This window comes from Salvia miltiorrhiza, chromosome 5, assembly GCF_028751815.1.
Source record: "Salvia miltiorrhiza cultivar Shanhuang (shh) chromosome 5, IMPLAD_Smil_shh, whole genome shotgun sequence".
In the NCBI taxonomy this organism is placed as follows: Eukaryota; Viridiplantae; Streptophyta; class Magnoliopsida; order Lamiales; family Lamiaceae; genus Salvia; species Salvia miltiorrhiza.
The window spans coordinates 6,764,090-6,784,497 of NC_080391.1; the positions used below are offsets into that span (position 1 = coordinate 6,764,090).

General features: G+C 35.0%; 3 protein-coding genes across 7 annotated transcripts; 1 reads left to right on the forward strand and 2 right to left on the reverse strand.

Annotated features, from left to right (window-relative positions):
- Window positions 1–4,739: 4,739 nt before the first annotated feature.
- On the forward strand, window positions 4,740–7,020 carry LOC130985572 (CBS domain-containing protein CBSX5-like). The gene is made up of 2 exons (XM_057908615.1): window positions 4,740–5,219; window positions 5,978–7,020. Exons 1-2 carry the CDS (start codon window positions 4,894–4,896, stop codon window positions 6,813–6,815), a joined length of 1,164 nt encoding a protein of 387 aa, XP_057764598.1. The 5' UTR covers window positions 4,740–4,893; the 3' UTR covers window positions 6,816–7,020.
- Window positions 7,021–7,205: 185 nt separating this feature from the next.
- Window positions 7,206–10,363, reverse strand: LOC130985569 (uncharacterized). 2 transcript variants are annotated; one of them, XM_057908610.1, is made up of 4 exons: window positions 10,000–10,284; window positions 8,284–9,898; window positions 8,022–8,112; window positions 7,206–7,705 (listed from the first exon to the last, which is right to left on the reverse strand). In XM_057908610.1, exons 2-4 carry the CDS (start codon window positions 9,877–9,879, stop codon window positions 7,515–7,517), a joined length of 1,878 nt encoding a protein of 625 aa, XP_057764593.1. In that variant the 5' UTR covers window positions 9,880–9,898; window positions 10,000–10,284; the 3' UTR covers window positions 7,206–7,514. The 2 variants fall into 2 exon arrangements, with proteins under 2 accessions (XP_057764593.1, XP_057764592.1); XM_057908609.1 differs by having other exon boundaries at window positions 8,284–10,363.
- Window positions 10,364–12,908: 2,545 nt separating this feature from the next.
- LOC130985568 (phosphatidylinositol 3-kinase, root isoform) lies at window positions 12,909–18,629 on the reverse strand. 4 transcript variants are annotated; one of them, XR_009088997.1, is made up of 18 exons: window positions 18,416–18,629; window positions 18,031–18,109; window positions 17,841–17,937; window positions 17,606–17,764; window positions 17,308–17,517; window positions 16,952–17,130; window positions 16,565–16,712; window positions 16,274–16,369; window positions 15,832–15,967; window positions 15,615–15,736; window positions 15,025–15,219; window positions 14,696–14,866; window positions 14,478–14,615; window positions 14,176–14,330; window positions 13,875–14,018; window positions 13,614–13,761; window positions 13,343–13,540; window positions 12,909–13,132 (listed from the first exon to the last, which is right to left on the reverse strand). XR_009088997.1 is itself a non-coding variant. In XM_057908608.1 (17 exons), the coding sequence occupies exons 1-17, from the start codon at window positions 18,525–18,527 to the stop codon at window positions 13,403–13,405; spliced, it is 2,448 nt and encodes an 815-aa protein (XP_057764591.1). In that variant the 5' UTR covers window positions 18,528–18,629; the 3' UTR covers window positions 12,909–13,402. The 4 variants fall into 4 exon arrangements, 1 of the variants encoding a protein (XP_057764591.1); XR_009088996.1 differs by having other exon boundaries at window positions 18,031–18,130; XR_009088998.1 differs by lacking the exon at window positions 18,416–18,629 and having other exon boundaries at window positions 18,018–18,128.
- Window positions 18,630–20,408: the final 1,779 nt, after the last annotated feature.

The following is a 20,408-nucleotide window of genomic DNA, read 5'->3' on the forward strand; positions in this document are numbered from 1 at the left end:
TTTTTTTTTAACAATATTAGAATTTTGGAAATTTTCAAAAATTTGGTTACGAGTTTCCGACCATCAATTAATCTTGTCCGTCCCATTTTGATTATTCAAGCACGATTTTGGGCAAAAATGGTTTAACTTTGGGGTATTTGGTTAAACTTATTTTAAAGAGCTTATAAAATATAAAATTTTAAGAGTTTATAAGATGTAAGAGTGTTTGAATAATTGAGCTTATAAATTAAAAAGTGAATTGTGAAATAAAAAGAGAAAATCCTAATTAATTAGAGAGAGAAATATGAAGATAAATGAAAGTTGAAATGGTACGTAATTGAAATAACAAACCATGTATGATTATTACTACTAATACTAATAATTTAATAAAATAAATTGGGGAAGAATTTATTTCTAGGGAGCTTATCTTAAAAGAACTTATAAAAAAATGGCGATCAAGTTCACAACATTCGACAAATCAGGCTGCAAAGTTAAAACTATCGGTGCCTACTTCATGTTGCCTCTGATAGCATCGTCTTTATAGATTATCTGGGTTGGTTGAAAGAGAAATATGATCGAATCATAAATAAATAGACATTTGTCAAGTATTCGTTTAGTCTTAAAACACGTGTCAACTATCCATGAGAAAAGAGCGAAGTGTAACTTAGTTTAGTAATAAAAAAAAATCAAGAGGATTGAGATAAATACAATAGGTATTGTTATACTATATTCATGAACAATTACATTTCTAGAAAAAACGTAAGTCATTGATGTCAAAAATTTCGAGCTAGGAACAATAGCTAAACGTTAATACATGCATTAAACTGGTCATTTAAAGCAAAGTTAGCTACTTGCACTCAAATTCATCCATTAATTAGTTTCAAATCTCATTCAAGACTTAATAAAATTGGTTAAACGCCATTCTTTTTTAGATCTAGTACGAATCGAGTCTGACTTCTATTACCTAATATCTAATACGACTGGTAAATATAGTATAATCAATACTAGCAATAGCTATCTTTCTAGGATGTATTTATTACTAATTAAATAAGACAAACGAGTTTAGAGAAAAAGAATTCCCAATAAATTTATAGAATTAAATATATGGCACGACCCTTAGTCCACGAAATTAAATTTTGCATTGCAAATCTTGCTCCATAAAACCATATGTCACGTTGTTGGGTATTTTGTTAATTTAATTCACAAGCTTTACCAATATGTTACGTGGGCCCCATAAAAAATCTCGGGATCTCTCGAGGGCTCCACCTCCACCCCTTCAACACATGCTTCTAGTTATTATTGTTACAGAAGATTCATCATATTATATTATTTTATATACTCTCTCCGTCCACAATTTAATGCCCTACTTACCTTTAAAAATCTGTCCATAGTTTAATGTTATATTCTTCTTTTTGTATCCTTTTACTCTTCTTCTCTTCTTATATTTATTACCCTTTGCCACTAATGGACCCACCTTAAAACACATTTATCATTTTTATATTTTATATGTACTACACTTTATCACTAGTGGACCCACTCACAATACCTTTATCACTTTAGTCAACTATCTTTATCACTTTAGTCAAGTACCCTTATATTTCATCCACATCACCTTTTTCAGCTTTATTAGTCTCTGTGACCACACCAAAGGGGGCATTAAATCGTGGACGGAGGGAGTAATATACTAATCTAAATAAGTTCTCTTTTATATGTTTAGTAGCGATGCCAATTTACCTCGAAATTTGTGTGTTGTTTGAATAGATAGATAATTTGATAGAATTGGGATTGAAATTTTTTAATTTAAAATAATTACAATTCAAATAATTTGATAGGGTTAGCCTGATAATAATTCGAGCCCAATAGGATTGATCCGAAAATGAGTGAATTGACAAACTCAATTGGAAAAAAAAAATCATTGTTTAATTTTCAAAATTCATTTCTAAACATTTAAAAGTGAGTAAAAATAAGATTTTATATTCAGATGTTTGTAAAATATTTTTTAATTCAATATTCGAAAGTTAATTATACTTACCATTTCATTCTCTATGTATTTATTTTAACCTTTAAAATAAAATATTTAAATGTAAAAATTAAAAAATAATACTCCCTCCGTTCCGTAAGAGTGTATCACATTTTCCATTTTCGCCTGTCCCATAAGAGTGTATCACTTTCATTTTGGGACATGACCCCACTTTATCTTTTTAATCACAACCACTCATTTCTACATAACCCCACAACCAATTCAACCACAACCAATCATTTCCACTCAACACTTTATCTATCAACTTTTTTCTTAAAACCCGCACCATCCTTTATGTGATACACTCTTATGGGACGGAAGGAGTAATTATTTAGAAAAATATGTATATCCTTATTTCTCCTAGAGTTACTGATGAATGATACTCAAGTAATGTGAGTATTCGTTGTTGCCTTCAGGTTTGACTTTTTTAAGATTATATTTTTTATCTTTCAGAACTGACAATGGTGTTCAGATCAGATCAATCTTCGAGTTTGCTCGGTATTCTTGTGTTTTTGGCTTCGGGTTTGACTTCTTTCTTTCTTCATACTCGTCGCAGCTCTGCCAAATTATATTACTGATCAACTTTGCAGAACCTAGATTTGTAGTCTCTTTAGATAAGCGTGGTTTTAGACTTGCAACAATATAAAAAATTATACGAATATAATATATTATTTACAGTCACGCATGAACTTATATATTTAAACTTTAAATGAGCTTACTATATCTTATTTGAACTTTTCTTATAAAAAAGAAATCCCTAATTCCATCCTCATCAACATTCCCACACTTAAAGTTTCATGTTTGTGATTCATGGTTTTTCTTATTATCTCTAGAAAATAATTAAAATAAGTCATAGGATTGATTAAATAAACGCACGAGATCGTGTCTAAGATCTCACTAAAAATACCGAGCGCTCCAATGATCACTCGGTATTTTTAGTGAGATCTTAGACACGATCTCGTGCGTTTATTTAATCAACCATATGACTGATATTGTACCTAGTGGGCGAATTATTTTCTCACGGTTCGAATCTTAGAGGGAGCGAAATATTTTAAATTTCGTTATTCATCAATATATACTGTCTTGTTCATCAATATATATGTCTTAATTATTCATTGAAAAATAAGAGTCTCAATGTCTTTACGAAAAACAAGGTGGTAATTATAATTATACATACCGAATCTTTTTTGTGTTCGTTGGACTGATGATTTCTATTTTGATTTTTTCTCTTTCTTATTTGGTAGTTGTTAAATTCAATACAAAATACCATTTCATGATCATGTTCAATTTATTTATCCACCACCATTGATAAAAGAGATATAGCTTCGTATCGGATCCATTCATCTATTCACCGTGGGTATTTAATTAATTTATGCTGATGTTTATTGCATGAGAAGCACGTTATTTGTAATTCAAAGTAATAGTTTAATTGGTTTTATTTTTTCGGGATAATGGAGCTTTGGTATGTCCTAGAGACGAAAATAAATTCAAGAAATACCAGTACTGAATTATGGTCTTCGAGTCATTTTACATAAAACGATCTTACTAATTTTGACTTCTTTGAATATATACTTATTTTGAAACAATTTGGAGCAACTTTTACTACTTAACTCAGTCATTTTACATAAAATGATCTTACTAAATTTGACTTCTTTGAATATATACTTATTTTGAAAATATTTGGAGTAACTTTTACTACTCAACTCCTACTTTTTTTTTAAAAAAATTAGCTCTTGTCAAGATACAGATGTTTTTCCAATTTAAGACTTTAAGTAAATAACACACACCTATAAAACTTCTATCATTTTTATCCCTTGTATATAACCTTCTCTACAATCCGAAGCAATACACACACACAAATCACTAAGGATGCCAATATATCTCAAAATTTGTGGATTAACTTAAATAAATCGACAAAGCTATCTAGAAATATGTGGATTGACTTAAATAAATCGATAATTCGAGAGGGTTAGAGTTGAAAATTTATAATTCAAAATTTTTATAAGAAAACGATCTCGCATGACTCAGTTGCCAAGTAAACTGTCGTGTTTAAAGTTTTATTTGACGGACTTACGTATCTTCCATATGTGAGTTTAGCTCTGAGCATTTTTCCATGAGTGAGGTATGGGTCGTTGCACTGAGTAAACCCATTGATCCGTATAATTATCGTTAATTAAACTTATACAAATTTTACCCACTACACCATCCACATCACACTTATCGTGAATCGAAGGGAGTATCATATTAATAGATTAAAAAAATCCATCATTTAAACTTATTTAATCATCTAAGCCTCGATTAAAAAAAATCTAATCCTTCAAATATCCCCTTATTTATTTTATTCATGTATCATATTACACTGTATAAACGTCACAAATATTTTATAATTTCGTGATCTCGCTATATTAGGAGTAAGTCCTAGTATAGCAAGATGCACAAAATTATAGTAAAAATATTTTTATAAAATAAGATAGAAATAATAAATTACAGTAAAAATATTGTTATAAAATAAGATTATAAAAAAAATTCGATTAAAAAGATCACAAAAAGTCGATATGCTCTAAGCCACTAAAACTTATTTTTGTAATTTTTAAGTTATTTAAAAACTTATAAATTAGTCAAACACCCCTTAAATAAAATTTAGACATTTTAAATAAGTTGAAATATAATTTGACTAGCGTGGTCCCACGGGAAAAGTTGAATTATTTTGATACCGAAAAAATAGTCTCCTACTCCTCTCGTAAACAGCTTTGTAAGCTGTCTATATATAGAAGATTCCATTGTGATCTTCCATCTACCCCCTCTCTACTACCAGACTTCCCGTACAGTCAATCTTCGCCAACTCTATTCTCTCTCGTCTCTCCTTCTCTCACTTCTGTAGATCCGATCATTGTATGGCATTGAGATCTTTGAGCGGAGAGGTGTCGGACTTGTGCATAGGGAAGCCGGAGCTCAAGTGGATCGCGGCGACCGCGTCTATCGCAGAAGCATTGACGACGCTCAAGGCATCCGGAGAGACTTACATTAGCGTTTGGGTATGTAGTGGGGACAGCGCCGGAGCTTCGTGCGTGTGCGTCGGAAAATTTAGCGCTGCGGATGTGATTCTCTTTCTCTGCAGGGAGGAGAATCTGGCGGATCCTGTCAAAGCTCTTGAAACTCCTGTTTATGACATTTTGCCTAAAGGAACCCCCATCGTCAGGCACCTCACACCTAATTCAAGGTTCGTTTCACTGTGTTTTTTTTTCCCCCGATGACTTGTTTTACTTTGCAGTATTCGTGGTTTTAAATTTTTTGAGCAAATTTACCTTTTCTGGGTGGTGTGGTCGGTTTATAATTGAATTGAGTTGCAGGTTTGAACGTTTGTATGTGGAGGAGGGAGGATTGTGTATTTCTTATCTTGTTCAATTGGGAGAATTGTGTGGCTCAATTCAGCATCTGTGTATGATTGAAATTTTTCAGATCTCAACGGCTTTAAAATTGCTCTATGTAAAAGTCATATTGTTAAATAATAGTAATACTTTTTGTGGGGAATCCTTTGCGACAGCTACGCTTGTTAAAGAACGTTCAGATGATCCGCTCTAAGTAAATTCTAAATGTGATTAACAATTTAACATGTTCTAATTAGAGATTAATAAATTATAATAAAGTATTAATAAACGGAAACGATGAATCCTTATTGAGAGGAAGTACACAAATTTTTGCCAGAAGAAAAACACGTTTTCTCTTTTGCAATTCTTGTTGACTGAAAACTTCCTTTTATATTTTTTCTTGTAGTTTAGAATGTAGACAGCTTTGCAATGACTTTTGTCGCCGCGCATAATCTCACTAACCTTGTATGCTAGGCTAGCAACACTAAGATTCTTCACGCTATCAATGAACCTTATTTGCTGTTACTACACAGAGTTGAAGCACTAAATCCACTCTGTTTTGCCTCAATCTCGTTTCTTGACTGTTTGAGCTTTGCTATCTATTTTGCAGCGTGCTGGAAGCCATAGATTGCATACTAGAGGGCACCCAAAATCTGGTGGTTCCAATTCAAAACCAGCGGAACAACAATGCTAGAAAGAGGTTCGTCAACAGGCAACAAGCCTCTTGCAGCCGCTACGAGCAACACGAATGTTGTTGGCTTACGCAAGAAGACGTGCTACGCTTCATTCTAAACTCCGTAGGGGCCTTCTTTCCAGTCCCCACTTACGACATTGAGTCACTAAACGTCGTTGATCGCGACACCATGACCGTCACCTACAACAAGCCTGCATCCTCAGCATTGGGCTATCTCCATCGCGCTATCACTGAGCAGAAATCTGTTGCAGTCATTGATGAGGAGAACCGGTTGATAGGGGAAATCTCGCCCTTGACTCTAGCCTACTGCAATGAAACAGCCGCATCCGCAATCATGGTCCTCACGGCCATGGATCTCATGACTTATATTGACTGTGGCAGCCCACCGGGGGACCTGGTGCAGCTGGTGAAGACAAGGCTGGAGGAGAGAGATTTAGGTGGAATGGTCGATATGATGGATGAGTTGATTCACTCCACATTGCCGTCTTCCTCCTCTTCAAGCTGTTCCTCAGACGATGACTCCATGTCTGGTCGGAGTAGAGGCTCTGGTCGACACTATGCAGCTGGGAGATGTGAGCCGCTCGTCTGCAGCCCAAGAAGTTCCTTGTTGGCTGTGATGATGCAGGCGCTCGCATGTCGTGTTAGTTGTATTTGGGTTGTTGAAGAAGATCATACCTTGATTGGGACCGTCACGTTTGCCGGAATTCTGAGTGTTTTCCTCAGCGTTGCAGATGATATGCATAGTAAATCATAGATGGATCATCCATTTAAGCTAGCAATCATATGGAGTAACTTTTAACTTTTCAGCCTGTTCTAAATTTACATTTTATCTTGATGGGCATTCAATATATATTTTCGCCCATTTCATCAGTAATTAGCTGAACTTGTTGGCAGCCAACTCTTCATTGGTGTCGTTATAATTAAAATTGACACAATGGGCTTGTTTGGTTATATTTTAAGATTTCGGTATTTCCAGAAACATTTAAAGGTTATATCGACTTACGTTTGAGACCGCGAATATGTTTGGAACGAATGATTTTTTGATATAGTGAAAACAGAATAAAAACGAACATCATTTTAATATTGTGCTGTGCATAATACAAAAGAGAAAAAGATTCCTTAGGAAACATATACAGACATGTCCTGTGAGAAAATGGTACAACATTTATTCAGAATCACACTATTCACCAAAATGTGAACAATAATGGCTTATCAGAAAACTCCAAACAGGGTCCTCTTATTCTATATGTGGACTAGGGTAAAAATATGATTCGAAAAAGAAATCTGAATTACATACTGTGGTCCACTAAATTTTAATTTGTTGGTATTCATTATTCTATGATAAAAATGAAAAGGTGGAAAGCAACCCATAACAGAAAGAAGAGCACGGAATTTGCGCGAAAATGTGATTAACAGAACATATTAATTGTCGTGATATATCATACCTTCATGTTCAAGTATACCAATAGTCCAACTCAGACGTGCAAGATGAGAGGGCTTGTCGTAGTCGAGGATTTCTTGAATCCATCTGAAGAGCATCTTTGTACAATTGTCTCGCTTGCTGCAGTAACTTCACCTTTTCTCTACTGCGGCTTGGCCTTAGCTGAGCCCTGTGCTGCAATGCAGCACCCCATCTGAAAAGAGCTGCAATGCACAAATTTCTTGATAAAATAAGCATCTGTTTTACAATAATAATGAGTGAACTAGAATGTTGAGATGATGTGCAGAGGAAATTTTAAAGGAAGATGTTATAATTGTGCAAGTTTTTCCTAGTTGATGAAGTAGGTTGCTAATTTTAAAATAGCGACATGTGTAGGATATCTGAAGAATGCTTCTCAAACCTTACTAGAAATAGTATGTGCCATAGAAATTACTATAATATAAAGCCAATTCAAATCAAGAGGGACATATCAGACCCTTCAAATTAATGCAAATTTGGTTTAAGGCAAGTGTATAGTACCATCAGGGGCATAAACATTGCTTTTGGACATCATGGCATCAAACTTGTCTATGGCGGCCAAGAAAACCTTGTCGGCATCACGAGCAGCACTCTGTAGTAGTATCAAAAAATGGTTGAATGAGTGATAAGACCAAAAGGCTACATTCAATAAAAAGTTGAATCTTTTGCCCATTCGTTTAAAGAGCTAAGCAGGTACTAAGCTGTAACTAATTAACCTAAATCTGAAAAAGAAGAGATATTTGTATTAGAGAACAATGCTCACCGGTCCAATATCTGCAATCAACTGGGCACGAAAGGAAAGTGCAAGGCCCCAATTATACAAGGCTCTCATATCATTCCCATCAATTGACATGGCCAGTCTGTATTTCCTTCCTGCCTTAATCAGGAGCTCTTCACATTCTTCACAAGCACCCACTAGAGAAGACCTTATCTTGTCTTTGTTAGCAAGTCGATCACGTTTGTCACCCGCTTTCCCCCACTCCTCATCTGACAAGGGATCAGGTTTCACAAGTAGGGATCTCAAGTACCGGCTCATTCTCAGTTTTAGTTCTCCATGAAGGAGATATGTGTTCCCCAACTGGCCCACGGCCAATAAACTCATCGGCCTCATTTCTATTGCTTCTGAGAGTAGTATTGCAGATTTGTGCAGTGCTTGCTCGGCTCTATCCTCATCAACTTGCTGTGTCAAGCACCTTTTTGCTTCTTTCAAAAGATCATTAGCTTCCACAAGATAACTATTGAATTTCAAATCATCACCACGTGATGAAGATGGAGAAGGATCAAAGGAGTTCTCATATGAAGACTCTTGATCGGCAAAGTGCGGTACCTTCTCAGGCTCAAAAGCCACATTCTCAAAAGGATATCTCCGGGAATCTAGTAGGTCCTCTTCTGTGTGTTCAGGGTGCAAATAATTTCTAGCTGTGGTATTGCTTTTCTGATGGCAACCAGAAGTAGCTGAAGTTTTTAGATGGTTCATGTTAATGCTAACATCCACAGAATCGTACAACCTATTGTGTGATGACATTGTCTCAATCTCATTCTCATAATCTTTCAAGTGAATTTGCTGATTGCTCACGAATCTTGATGTCTTATTCTGGTAAGTGTAGATTGTCTGGTCAAAAACTGCTTTAGCAGTATTATTTGTCTGAATGAAATTCTTTTTTTTCTCATTTTCAAAAGTCATATACTCCATCCCAGTCTCATCAACATAATTTCCAACACTTTCTTGAGCTCTACTGGAGCTATCAAAATGGTTATCAAACATACTAGCACTCATATTTTCCAAACTTCCACCAAATGCAAAAGTTGGATTTCTTTCTTTGGCAGGAGAAGCTAAGATGTTTTCTAGTTTTTCATCGTTCATCGCTGCATCCATAAAGTCCATCTTATTAAAGCCTCTGATTTTACTGGACTTTGGATCATCTAGCTTAGCTCCAAACACGCCATTAAAATACCGAGAGAAATTCAACCAGTTTTCACCTGATTTCTTTCTTTTCCTACTGGACTCACAATCAAAACCTCCCTCCTTATCTTGTTTACCACCCAATATACTCTGCACACAATTTTCTAGAAAACTTATTGTGTTTCGGAGCGATATATCGACAGATTCTATAACATCAATATAGCCTTCTAAATCACTTAGAGTAACTTGATTGTGTTCAATGCTTCTTCTAATTCCATTCTTTAGCTCCAAAACCCTTGCATCATTCCGCTTTAACTCGTCAATGCAACGTCTTAAAGATTCATCACTTATCTTTTTCCTATTCCCATTCAATTTCAATCCGTTCAAGTGACCCCCTTTAACCAATCCAGTTGAAAATCCAACGGCAAATACAATAGCACAAGCTGGAAACACCATAATCCATGAAACCTTGACTCTAGAAATTGCCAGTGCACAAATAAATCCAAACAGATACACAAATACATACTTCTTATCACCAATTCCAGAGGAACTAAGAAGATTACGGAACTGATTTACCTCACCCGAGTCAAATGAGTTGGAGGCGAGTGGAAAATCGTCCCAGCCACCGTAACTCGGAGGTTGAAGAGATGTGGCGGAGCATGTAGTCAGCGTCTTGAAACCAATTTTGGAGCGAATCCTGAGAAAATCATTGTTCTTACGAATTCGTGAAAAAAAGAAATTTGCGGGTGAGATGCGGGCGGCAAAACGGGAAATGGGCTTTTGGTAAATTAGGGTTTGCATAATGGGATTTGGAGAAGAATTTGCTTGGACATTTGATCAACCCCCTCATTCTCAACTGATCTTCTTGTAAAGGGCTTTTATATTGATAAAATAGTACTTTCTCAGAATAGAAATAAATCATTTATTTCACTCCTACGTTTGATCAATTTCTTAAAATTTGTACCACTTTCAAATAAATACTCATTTTGTTAACGGAAATAATTAAATAATTCTTTTTTGTTATTACTAGCATTTTTTTCAGTTTCAATATTTCAATTCAAATATGAGTCAAGTAAATCGAGTAACACAAAAATTTCTGTAAGGAAGTCTGTATCATGCGAATTTTGACGCATTATCTAATTAGAATGTTTTTGTTCATGAGTCGTTCGGCCAATTCAATTTAATCTGATTCGGTACGTGCCTTCTAACAATATCATTTACTATTATTAAAAGTGTACTTTATGTGTAATAAAATTATTATTTGTAATATATACTACTATTATTTATTTTTATAAAAAAATATATCTTTTACGAAAATAAAACAATAATAATGAATTATGACACAACCCAAAATAATAAATGGGACAACAATAATGGAACATATGGACTATCATTTAAAAAAAGTATCGATTGTTATTAAAAATAGTTAATATTTTACTCCCTCCGTCGGCCAAGATTATGGCAATTTGCTTGGGCACAGAATTTAATAAAATTGGTGATGATTTTGATGTAGTGGAGAAAGGGTCCCAGCACTTTATGAGATGAGTGGTTGAGATTGAATTTTGAGTGATTCTTTTGTAAATAAAGAGTATTAGTAAGGATAAAATATTAAAGAGGATGGTGGGATCATTGCCATAAAATAAAAGTGACATAATCTTGACGGACGCCCGATATAGTAATTGTAACATAATTTTGGCGGACGGAGGGAGTATATCATGTTACGTGTATGATTTCATTTGTTATTAATAAAGAAGTACTCCCTCCGTCCACGAAATGAGTACCCATATTTCCTTTTTCGTCCGTCCACGAAATGAGTACCCATTTCCCTTTTTGGCAAGTGTGTCCCACACATCTCTTTAATTAATACACTAAAAAAGTGGGACTCTTAAACTATTCACACTACACTCCATACATTTCTTAAAACCCGTGCCGTCCACAAATGGGTACTCATTTCGTGGACGGAGGGAGTATTATTTATTGTTGATAAAAATGATAGACACTTGTTGGTAAACGTGTCATTAACTTTTATAGCCTCGATAGCCTCCATATGCAGGGTGCAGACTCGAGAATAGAAGACCAACTCAATAAGTAGATTATGTAACATGTTTGTATATTGAGTAAGTGATGGAGCGGTTAATGACCCAAGTCAAAGGTTTTTGAATTTGAATTTGTTATCACACGGTCTTTAAATTTTTGTCTATTCCACCAAAAATAGAGAGTAACTTATCTCTTTTTTTAAAAAAAATTTCTAAAATTTCAATTCATCTTAATTAATAGTAATGATTTAATTTATATTATTTGCATCTATTTAAGATAATTCTAAAAAGTAAACACATCTTGAAAGTCCAAAGTGCAGATAAAGATCAGTATTTGTATATCAAAAAATAAAAATAAAAAATATTTCACCCGTCCCACGAATCTTGACACGTTTTCCTTTTTGAACCGTCCCACGAATCTTGACACATTTCCAAATAAGATAGTACGGAGTAATAATTAACCTCTCTCTCTCCTACTTTATCAATTTTATTAGATTCTCTCTCCTACATCACTTTTATTACTTTCTCTCTTACTTTATCACTTTTATACTTTATTAATTACATACTTAAAATACTATTCTATAACTCTTTAATTCATGTGACAAAACCAAACGTGTCAAGATTTGTGGGACGGAGGGGTATCTACTTTTAGATCTTTTGTGATTTTTTTTTAGGTTCATAAATAAAATTCAGTGTTTCAAACCGTCCCTAAGTGCCAAGTTCATACAAAACGTAAAACTAAAAGGCTATGTGAGCAAAGCAACATGACTAACATGTTAAAACATGCCAAACATTCATCCTCAAATCAGGCAAAGTGGGAAGGGCTTTATCGTTGGGGATAATTGTGAATAATTTATAAATTAATATATTTATTAATTAAATTAAAGATGATAAAAATAAACTAGAAAATAAAAAACTTTGTATATTTTTCAACTATTATCCATTATCTCTTCTCCTTTTTCACCTAATGCTTAAAGCTATACCTTGAGTTGATCAGATTGGTGGCAGCGGCGCCACTTGTTTTTCGCGAGGAGGCAACTATTTGCTTGCATTTGAGAGAAAGTCGGGAGGGGGTGAGGTGGATTAAAAAAATATTTCCTCTGTCTCACTTTCACTTCGCCTACTTTCATTTTCGAAGCGTACCACTTGACTTGACCTATTTTTTTTTAGTAATAAACTTTTACTATAAAAAATATAAACTCACATACTTTACACTATAATCTTACTTTCCTTAATAACCGTGCCGAAAAGAACTAGGCCAAGTGAAATGAAACGAGGGAATAACATTTTTTATTTATTTTTAATATTTTAATGTGTAAAACGGTGTTGCTTTGATTAAATTAATACCACGTCAACTATCATACTTTTTGATAATTACTTTCAAAGTTGGTGAAAAAAATTAAAATAAGTCCAAAGTTCATGCATTTAAAAGCCATAACCCTAAATAAAAAAAAAAAAAAACCAAATCACACTAATTTGCCCCTCACTATATACATTGTCTTGGGAGAATTGTAAATTCAACTCCACTCAGAAGTAAACATATCTAGATTTAGTTTTATGTACAATCAAATAGTACCATCTCTAGAACTGAAAATAAAACTTACAAATATACAAATTTAAATGCCCCTCTCTCTCTCTCTCTCTGCATGTGCACATCCAAATTACTGGTTTTTCTGCAGCAAAAAGAAAACGGAATAGTGTAAGACAAATTCCAACAATATGGAGAGATATAAATGTCTAAATAACTAAACATCAGCCAAGCCCGGACCCAAGCCCATAAACCGAATGGAAAGATATGATCGGGCCAGCCCGTATCTCTTTTGGGCCTGTTTAAGCCTGGCCTAAAATCGGGCCGGGCCATTCCTGACACCTCTACCACCAACCTGACCACGTGCCCAACGTTGATGTAGCTGTTGCGATATTCTTTGCCTCCCACCATCGGATCAGCGCCAATACTGAGCCCAACGGTGGATGGTTTCGACCATCTGTGGGAAGAGCGCGCTGACGCTCTCGTTGATGAGATCCTGGAAGAAGTGGATCGACTCCTCATCATCCAAGTCCAGACGGAACTTTTCTTGAAGCTGCACCAGCAATCAAAACACGAATCAAAACCAACCAGATACTCGAATGCTCTCAAGCTGGTGGAAATTCTACCTTGAGAATGCCCTTCTCGGGATCGGAGGCAATGTCCGGAATGTTGGAGCCGGCCATCAGGTGAAACAGATTTAGTATCAGGTTGCTCGATTTTCGAAGAATGTTGTATGCTTCGCAGCAGTAGGATTTGAATCTGGTGTAGTATTGGCTGCAAAGTGGAGAAAGGGGAAGAATTCAAAGTAAGAAATGCGGTTTTGATGATCAATCGACAGTTTATCTCAGATGTCGGTCGGGGTGGGGGTGGGGGGGCAGTGAACGCACCTCTCTGCTCCGCCCATGGCTTCCACCATCTCCTTGCAGAGTTTCATAGGTGGCGGGAAGGGTTTTGGATCTCGGCCGAGTATGAAACCGAAATCCACGTGGAAAAGGCGGCCATCGTCTTGCAACAGCAGATTGTCAAGGTGCCTGTGGACCGACAGATTTTTCTATTTAAACAAGAGCAAGATTGCTTGAATGACAACCATCAGAAAATCATATAAATAGTTGAGATGATTATCAATTAATTCAGTGAAAATTGAAAATCAAGAAAACATAAATTTTTGAGAAAATGTGATGGAATTACCTGTCTCCAATGCCCAGTATATATGTGATAACTGAGTAGCCAGCACAGCTTTTTATGAAAGTCTCGAGACACGTTGCAGTTATTCCGAAAGGCCCATCTTCGTCTGGGTAAAATTTCTGCAGGTAGCTTGTGATGCTACGATGTTCTGACAGAATCTGAAAGGGCAACGGAACAATTTAGCATCATTATGAAAAAAGAATGTTCAAACATGTAAGCAAGTGCAATAATTCAAACAAATTTGTAAATAAAAATAAGGAGATAGCATCACTTATATAAGCTCAATAATTTATAGGATAAAAAACCTGTGCTAAAGATTTTGAAGGAATGAATTCCAGCATGCCTTCGTCGTGTCCAGTTGCGAGCACTCGGTAAGGAGTCAAATGCAAGTCCAGGTTCTCCAGCTTGAGCAGTCGATCCATTAATGATACCATTTGAATAACCTGTTTCAAAATTGTTGAATTGGAAAATCGAAAATCAATAAACTTTCAAATGAATAGAATATAAGCTACCGGGCGCCTACCAATTGGTCTTGCCTAAGATCATCACCCTTCTTAAATATGATCTTGCAGCTCCCTCCGCTTGCTGTTCGAAATGCCAGCCGCAAAGGATGCAGCGCGCTTTTAAAGATCGATGATTCTGATGGTATGATCCCTGTTATAAGGACCCTTGGTGCCAGAGGCGACCGTATTGGCTGAAAAGATGAGATTTCCATGAATCTTGCGATACAGATACGAGTTACGTCTAATTGTACGTTGAACTGGTTAGTAGCACACGACAGATCATGGGTGAACCATAAAGGGTGTGCTAGAACCACGATCAATGCACGATAAATTACCATTTCCTAATTACCTCGTCAAAGTAGGTAAGCTCGCTAAGAAGCCCGGATAGGAGCTGCCTAAGCTTTTCGATCTTCTTTTGAGTTCCACCCCTCACATTTCTCACATCTCTCATTATAGAGCACAATTGTGCAGTCAATTCCGTCTGACGCACCAAACTCTGCCAAAGCTTGAAACCATCTTCATCGCCGTTGGTACTTGGTCCCAACTGAAACGACGCATCACAGTTAGCAAACAAACTAGCGGATACATTAATTTCAACGTACTGTTCAGGTCAGGTCCTTCACATATCTGGAAAATAATTTAACAAGTAATGCTAAGCATATCATAGCAGCTCAACCAACAAGCACCTTCGATTTTGACAGAACGGTTGACATGTCTACAAGCTTATCCATTTATGATAAGATCAGGATTTTAAATTATCATCTTGAAACCTACAGCTATGAATAATCGGTATAAACATATATATATATGTAATGTAATATGTATATATATATATACATATGATAAGGAGCGTACTGAAATGATGCAGCATAAAAACACAGAGAGAGAGAGAGAGAGAGAGAAGGGAGACAGAAAATACGAGGGAAGAAAATCCCACACCTTCAACATACTTTCTTCTAACAGCTCATAGGTGCTGTAAAAACGTCTAGCATATACAGGATCGTGGAGTTCCACAGCGACATACCACCGAAGAAAGCTAGCCAAGTCAATATTGCACAATGCTGTAAAATGAGTGCAGGATTTGGATGAGTGTAATAGAACAAGAAAATCATTAAACCATCCCTTGAAAAAAAAAAATCTTTTGCATCAAACTTACACCGTTCCACAAGGAAATAACTAAGGCGAGATTTGTCTGAACGTTCGAAACGAAGTGCTTGAACCAACTGGAGCAGGTAGCACTGGAGCTCTTCATCATCAGCTCTTTCAAGAACACTCACAGCATATGCACGTACCTGTAAGAGAAAATCAAATTTATAAAATAAATGAGTTAATTTCTAACCATAATGACATTTACAATACAGATAGGACAGAGTAGGTAGAGGGATTTTCATTCCTCAAAGATATGTGGTTTACAACTTCCTCTATCAAAAACAAAGAACACAGTCCCTGCTTTAAATGATTTAGTTTGTGGATGCTATGTTTTTCATAAGGTAGCAAATTATTCAAGCAGGATATGCATCAGATTTTAATTATAATCTAAAGACAAATCTAGACCTTTCAAAAAGAAAATGGAATGGGATGAAGTATGGGAAGATAACCTCTTCGCTCTCAAAAACTGGAGATAGAAGCTCTAGTGCATCACATACATCAATTGTCACCCACTTGCCCATCAGTTCTAATGCCTGCTTTGCTTCCTGTATATAAGAGTAACTTAATGGGCAGTAAAAATGCCCAACAATGAAAATAAATAAATGAAGTTAATGTGTTCCAGATATATTCCCCCACTAATGAGGTGTTGATTACAGTAGTTTAGGTGGCCTTCTCCAATACTTCTATTTTGATAAGAGCCGTAGAATTAGATTAGAGCATTAAATTTATGAAAACTTTACCTGAACATCACTCCATTCGACACAGCGCAAGAATTTTGTCAGGGCCCTTTTCTCAGACATCAATGAAAAACGAAATTTCCAGAGGAGCTGCTTTTCCTCTCCAGTCAAGGTTCTAGTTGGTGGATATCTTAATATTCTTTGTATAGATCTGTTGAATATCAGAGTCTAGCTGAGTAGCAAAAAGGTGAAATAATTCAACAGCATAATGAAATAATAACAATATACTGTGGTTTGTTCTTGGAGAGTTGAAATGATTGTTCACTGATAACTGGCGTAGTAAGCAAGATAATCAGCAAAGGAAGTGGCATGACAGTGAGGATAAATAATAAAATAAAAGCAGCAGAACATTGAGAAAGAAGGGAAAGGTTAGGTACTAATAAAACTTACTTCCTTTCTGTAATGCTAGGTTTAAGATCTCTATCGATGATGCCACGATTTAAGCTTCTAGCTAGCTTTAGTTGCTTGTGCTCAGAGGGGTTAATTTTTCCAACTTCAGGATCCCAAACTGTAACCAGCTCATTTGTTGAGGCTATTGGGGAAGGTATCAAGAAATTTGCACCAGACTCCTACACACCAAAGTGCTATTAAGTTTGAATTTTATGGTTACAAAAACTAATAGTACTTGTTGAATAAAAATCTTTAAATTATTTATTTGTAAGTTCGTAACTATGACTAGTCAAATTGCAGTTCCTAATCCAGTGGTTCACATGAAGAAAGACAATAGATAGGCACATCAATAGTACCTGGAAAACTACACGGTGCTCAAAGCTGCAGAAATCAATGACAACGTACAAATGAGAACTCCCATTTTTCAAGCTCTCCCGTTCCTTAATCCTCTCCATGGCTTTGAATGCGAGCCGGTCAAGCCAATCAACTCTTTGAATTTGCCCTCTCTCATACTTATTCACTAGTTTTTCAAGGCGTTCTAGTTCCCCTCTCTCCTCTTTAGGAACCTATCATAATCCGAAACACCAATCTACCAAACCATAAGTCAACTTGACTCTAGATGGAAGAACACCAAATAACTATACACATTATTACCTTTCCAGGTGTGCTTGTATTAATAGAGCCATCTGCTTCTTTGCCCGCCCAAAGTCTAAGCTTATGTTTCCCAGTCTTGAGCTGCTTTTTCATGTTGAACAGGTGAATGGTTGCCCCACCGACCACTTCCTCATCTTTCCCGCATGATACATCATACACCTATGCAACAGTTATCAATTAACATTTTCTAAACTTCTTTTTTTTCTGTTAAAGGGAAAGTCAATTTCATACTTACAGTAACAGCAAGTTGTGAATTTGCTGTCAAATCACGATACTTAGTACTCAGTGTGATGAGTTCATTCCAACAATACGACGGACCTCCTGATTCCAACCTACACTTGTTGACCACACAAAATCACCAAGAGATCTTCAAAAAAACAACACCGGAATACAGAGGCTACAGAATTGATACCAAAGATCAAAACCTTGTTCTCATAGGGAGCCCAAAAGGCGCGCCATCGATGTACAACAAGCTTTCAACGTACAACTCGGGTTTCTTGTCCTCTATGGTACAATCACCATCAGCTAAACAATAATCGTCATCTCAATCAAAACCTCAACTAAATTGCAACTGGGAACACTACAATCAGAGATGCCCTAAACCAAATCAATCCTACACCATGCACTGAAGAATCCAAACTAAGACTCCAAAACTGAATAACTCAATCTAAAGCCTATCAAATTAGCATATTTCCACCTCAAATCAAAAACAGAAGCTGCAAACACTTCAAATTCCACATCAACAACAAAATTCCAAGCAACCCTTCACTAAAAAGTTGTTGAAAAAACATTTAAAAAAATATCCAATACCTGAATCGGGAGGTTTCCGAGCAGATAACTTGCCCTCCAATCTCTCGATTTTGAAAGTCACCGGCAGATTAATGTCACACGACAAGAAGAATCGGAATTCGTTCCCGGTCATCGCCTTTCTCTTTCTCCTGCGATGAATTTCAGTGAGTTTTTCGAATTGGTAAAATTTTCCAATTTTTCCACATATTTCACTCAAAATTGTGAAAATTAGCTAGAAATGAGTTTTTTATTTGCTGTAGTCAGAACTTACTTCGTTTTCGTTACTAATTTTATTATTAATTTATTAAGTACTAGTTTATAATCTAATACTAATAATTTTTTTTCGACTACATTGGCTTTATAAATTCAGCACAAATCCTCACAGAAAACGTAGTTCTAAGAATAACCAATTCATATATAAATTATTATGAGGAGTGTGTATTGAGATTTTTGATAAAATAATTTAAGGATATTTTTATTTAAAATTTACCAACCTCCATAAATTTTTTAGTTTGAATATTTCTTAATTTGTGATTTTTTTATTTCTATGTTATTCTCATTCTTAGAGAAAAACGAACATAAACAAGTTATATTAATATATTGAATTCTCCGTTAAAATGATTCAAATTTGAAAATTATTTTGTTTTGATATTTTTCATTCTTTACAATAATTTAACTAGATATATTAAAACTTTCCCCATAACACCATTAATTAATACTGTTAAATTTGAACCATGATATAATTATGTTTTTGTGTCTTATGCTGCATATGATATGCAGTATGTTATATTTGATGTTAAACTTACCTTCTTACAGTTTGGTTAATGTAAAGCTTTGTACCCTATTTTTCTGGTATGGTTGGCGATATTTGATTTTATCATTTCAACTTCTATTCATTCTTATAATTTTTTTTAGAACGGTATAACAACATGGGTAAGGATCCTCTACTGTGCACAGCATGGTGCTGTGCACAAAAACAGGGGGAATTGGTATTTTTGGATTTTTTATTTTTATTAAAATTTTAATTATTTACTTACAATTTGAATGCACTTGAATGCACATCACCCTGCTGTGCACAGCAGGGGATCTTTTTCCATAACAACATCACACAACAAATATAAAAGATTGATTTCGTGGAAGAAAGTGAATATTATTATCTTAAAATTGTCTAAAATTGAGATATGTTTTGTGAATTGCCTGTGTGAAAGCCAATTGATATGAGTATGTTTGTAGATTTAAATATAAGTATTGTCATATTAAAATTGAGATATGTTTTTTTTTTTTGTAGGAATTGAATAAGGAATTAATCTAAAGCTTTAAACTCGGACATAGACATTAAAACATATAGCTAAATAGAACATATGTGACGTTTTCATTATATTCAAATTATAACGTATGAATATTTTGAATGATATGTAATACTATATGTTATTGATGGCAATATCATTTTGTTGTTTTAGAATTATTAATTTATTTTTTTAGATAAATAACATGAAAATTGGGGGGGGGGGGAATTAAATATGTCAAAAGTTGTAGCCAGAATACAAAAATGGTACAAAAAATTGTCATTTAGAAAAAGAAAAAACGTTATTTATAACAACATCACACAACAAATGTAAAAGATTGATTTCGTGGAAGAAAGTGAATATTATTATGTTTAAATTGTCTAAAATTGAGATATGTTTTGTGAATTGCCTTTGTGGAAGCCAATTGATATGAGTTTGGATCAAAATGTGTTTGTAGATTTAAATTTAAGTATGGTCAGATTAAACTTGACGCAATGCATAAGAATGTTTTTCTGCACTAGCACTCCCAACAGATCACCTAAATGCATCACTAACTCTAAATTTAGGCTAAAACAATTGAAAATGAGATAAAAAAAATGCATCCAGCAGATCCCCTAAATTGGATGGGGCCCACAAAATTTTTTACACCTACCTAAATTCAATCTTAAATTTACACTCACCCTAAATTTATTTTAAGCTTATAATTAGTAGGGCCCACACATAATTAT

Excerpts from the sequence above, each read along its gene's own strand:
- LOC130985572 (XM_057908615.1), top strand. The coding sequence starts at position 4,894 with ATGGCATTGAGATCTTTGAGCGGAGAGGTGTCGGACTTGTGCATAGGG. Across the intron at positions 5,220-5,977 it reads CACCTCACACCTAATTCAAG|CGTGCTGGAAGCCATAGATT; the intron begins GTTCGTTTCACT and ends TCTATTTTGCAG.
- LOC130985569 (XM_057908609.1), bottom strand. The coding sequence starts at position 10,224 with ATGCAAACCCTAATTTACCAAAAGCCCATTTCCCGTTTTGCCGCCCGC. Across the intron at positions 8,113-8,283 it reads TGATTGCAGATATTGGACCG|AGTGCTGCTCGTGATGCCGA; the intron begins GTGAGCATTGTT and ends ATACTACTACAG. Across the intron at positions 7,706-8,021 it reads CAATGTTTATGCCCCTGATG|CTCTTTTCAGATGGGGTGCT; the intron begins GTACTATACACT and ends TGTGCATTGCAG.
- LOC130985568 (XM_057908608.1), bottom strand. The coding sequence starts at position 18,527 with ATGACCGGGAACGAATTCCGATTCTTCTTGTCGTGTGACATTAATCTG. Across the intron at positions 18,131-18,415 it reads TCGGAAACCTCCCGATTCAG|CTGATGGTGATTGTACCATA; the intron begins GTATTGGATATT and ends ATTATTGTTTAG. Across the intron at positions 15,220-15,614 it reads TAGAAGAAAGTATGTTGAAG|TTGGGACCAAGTACCAACGG; the intron begins GTGTGGGATTTT and ends GCGTCGTTTCAG.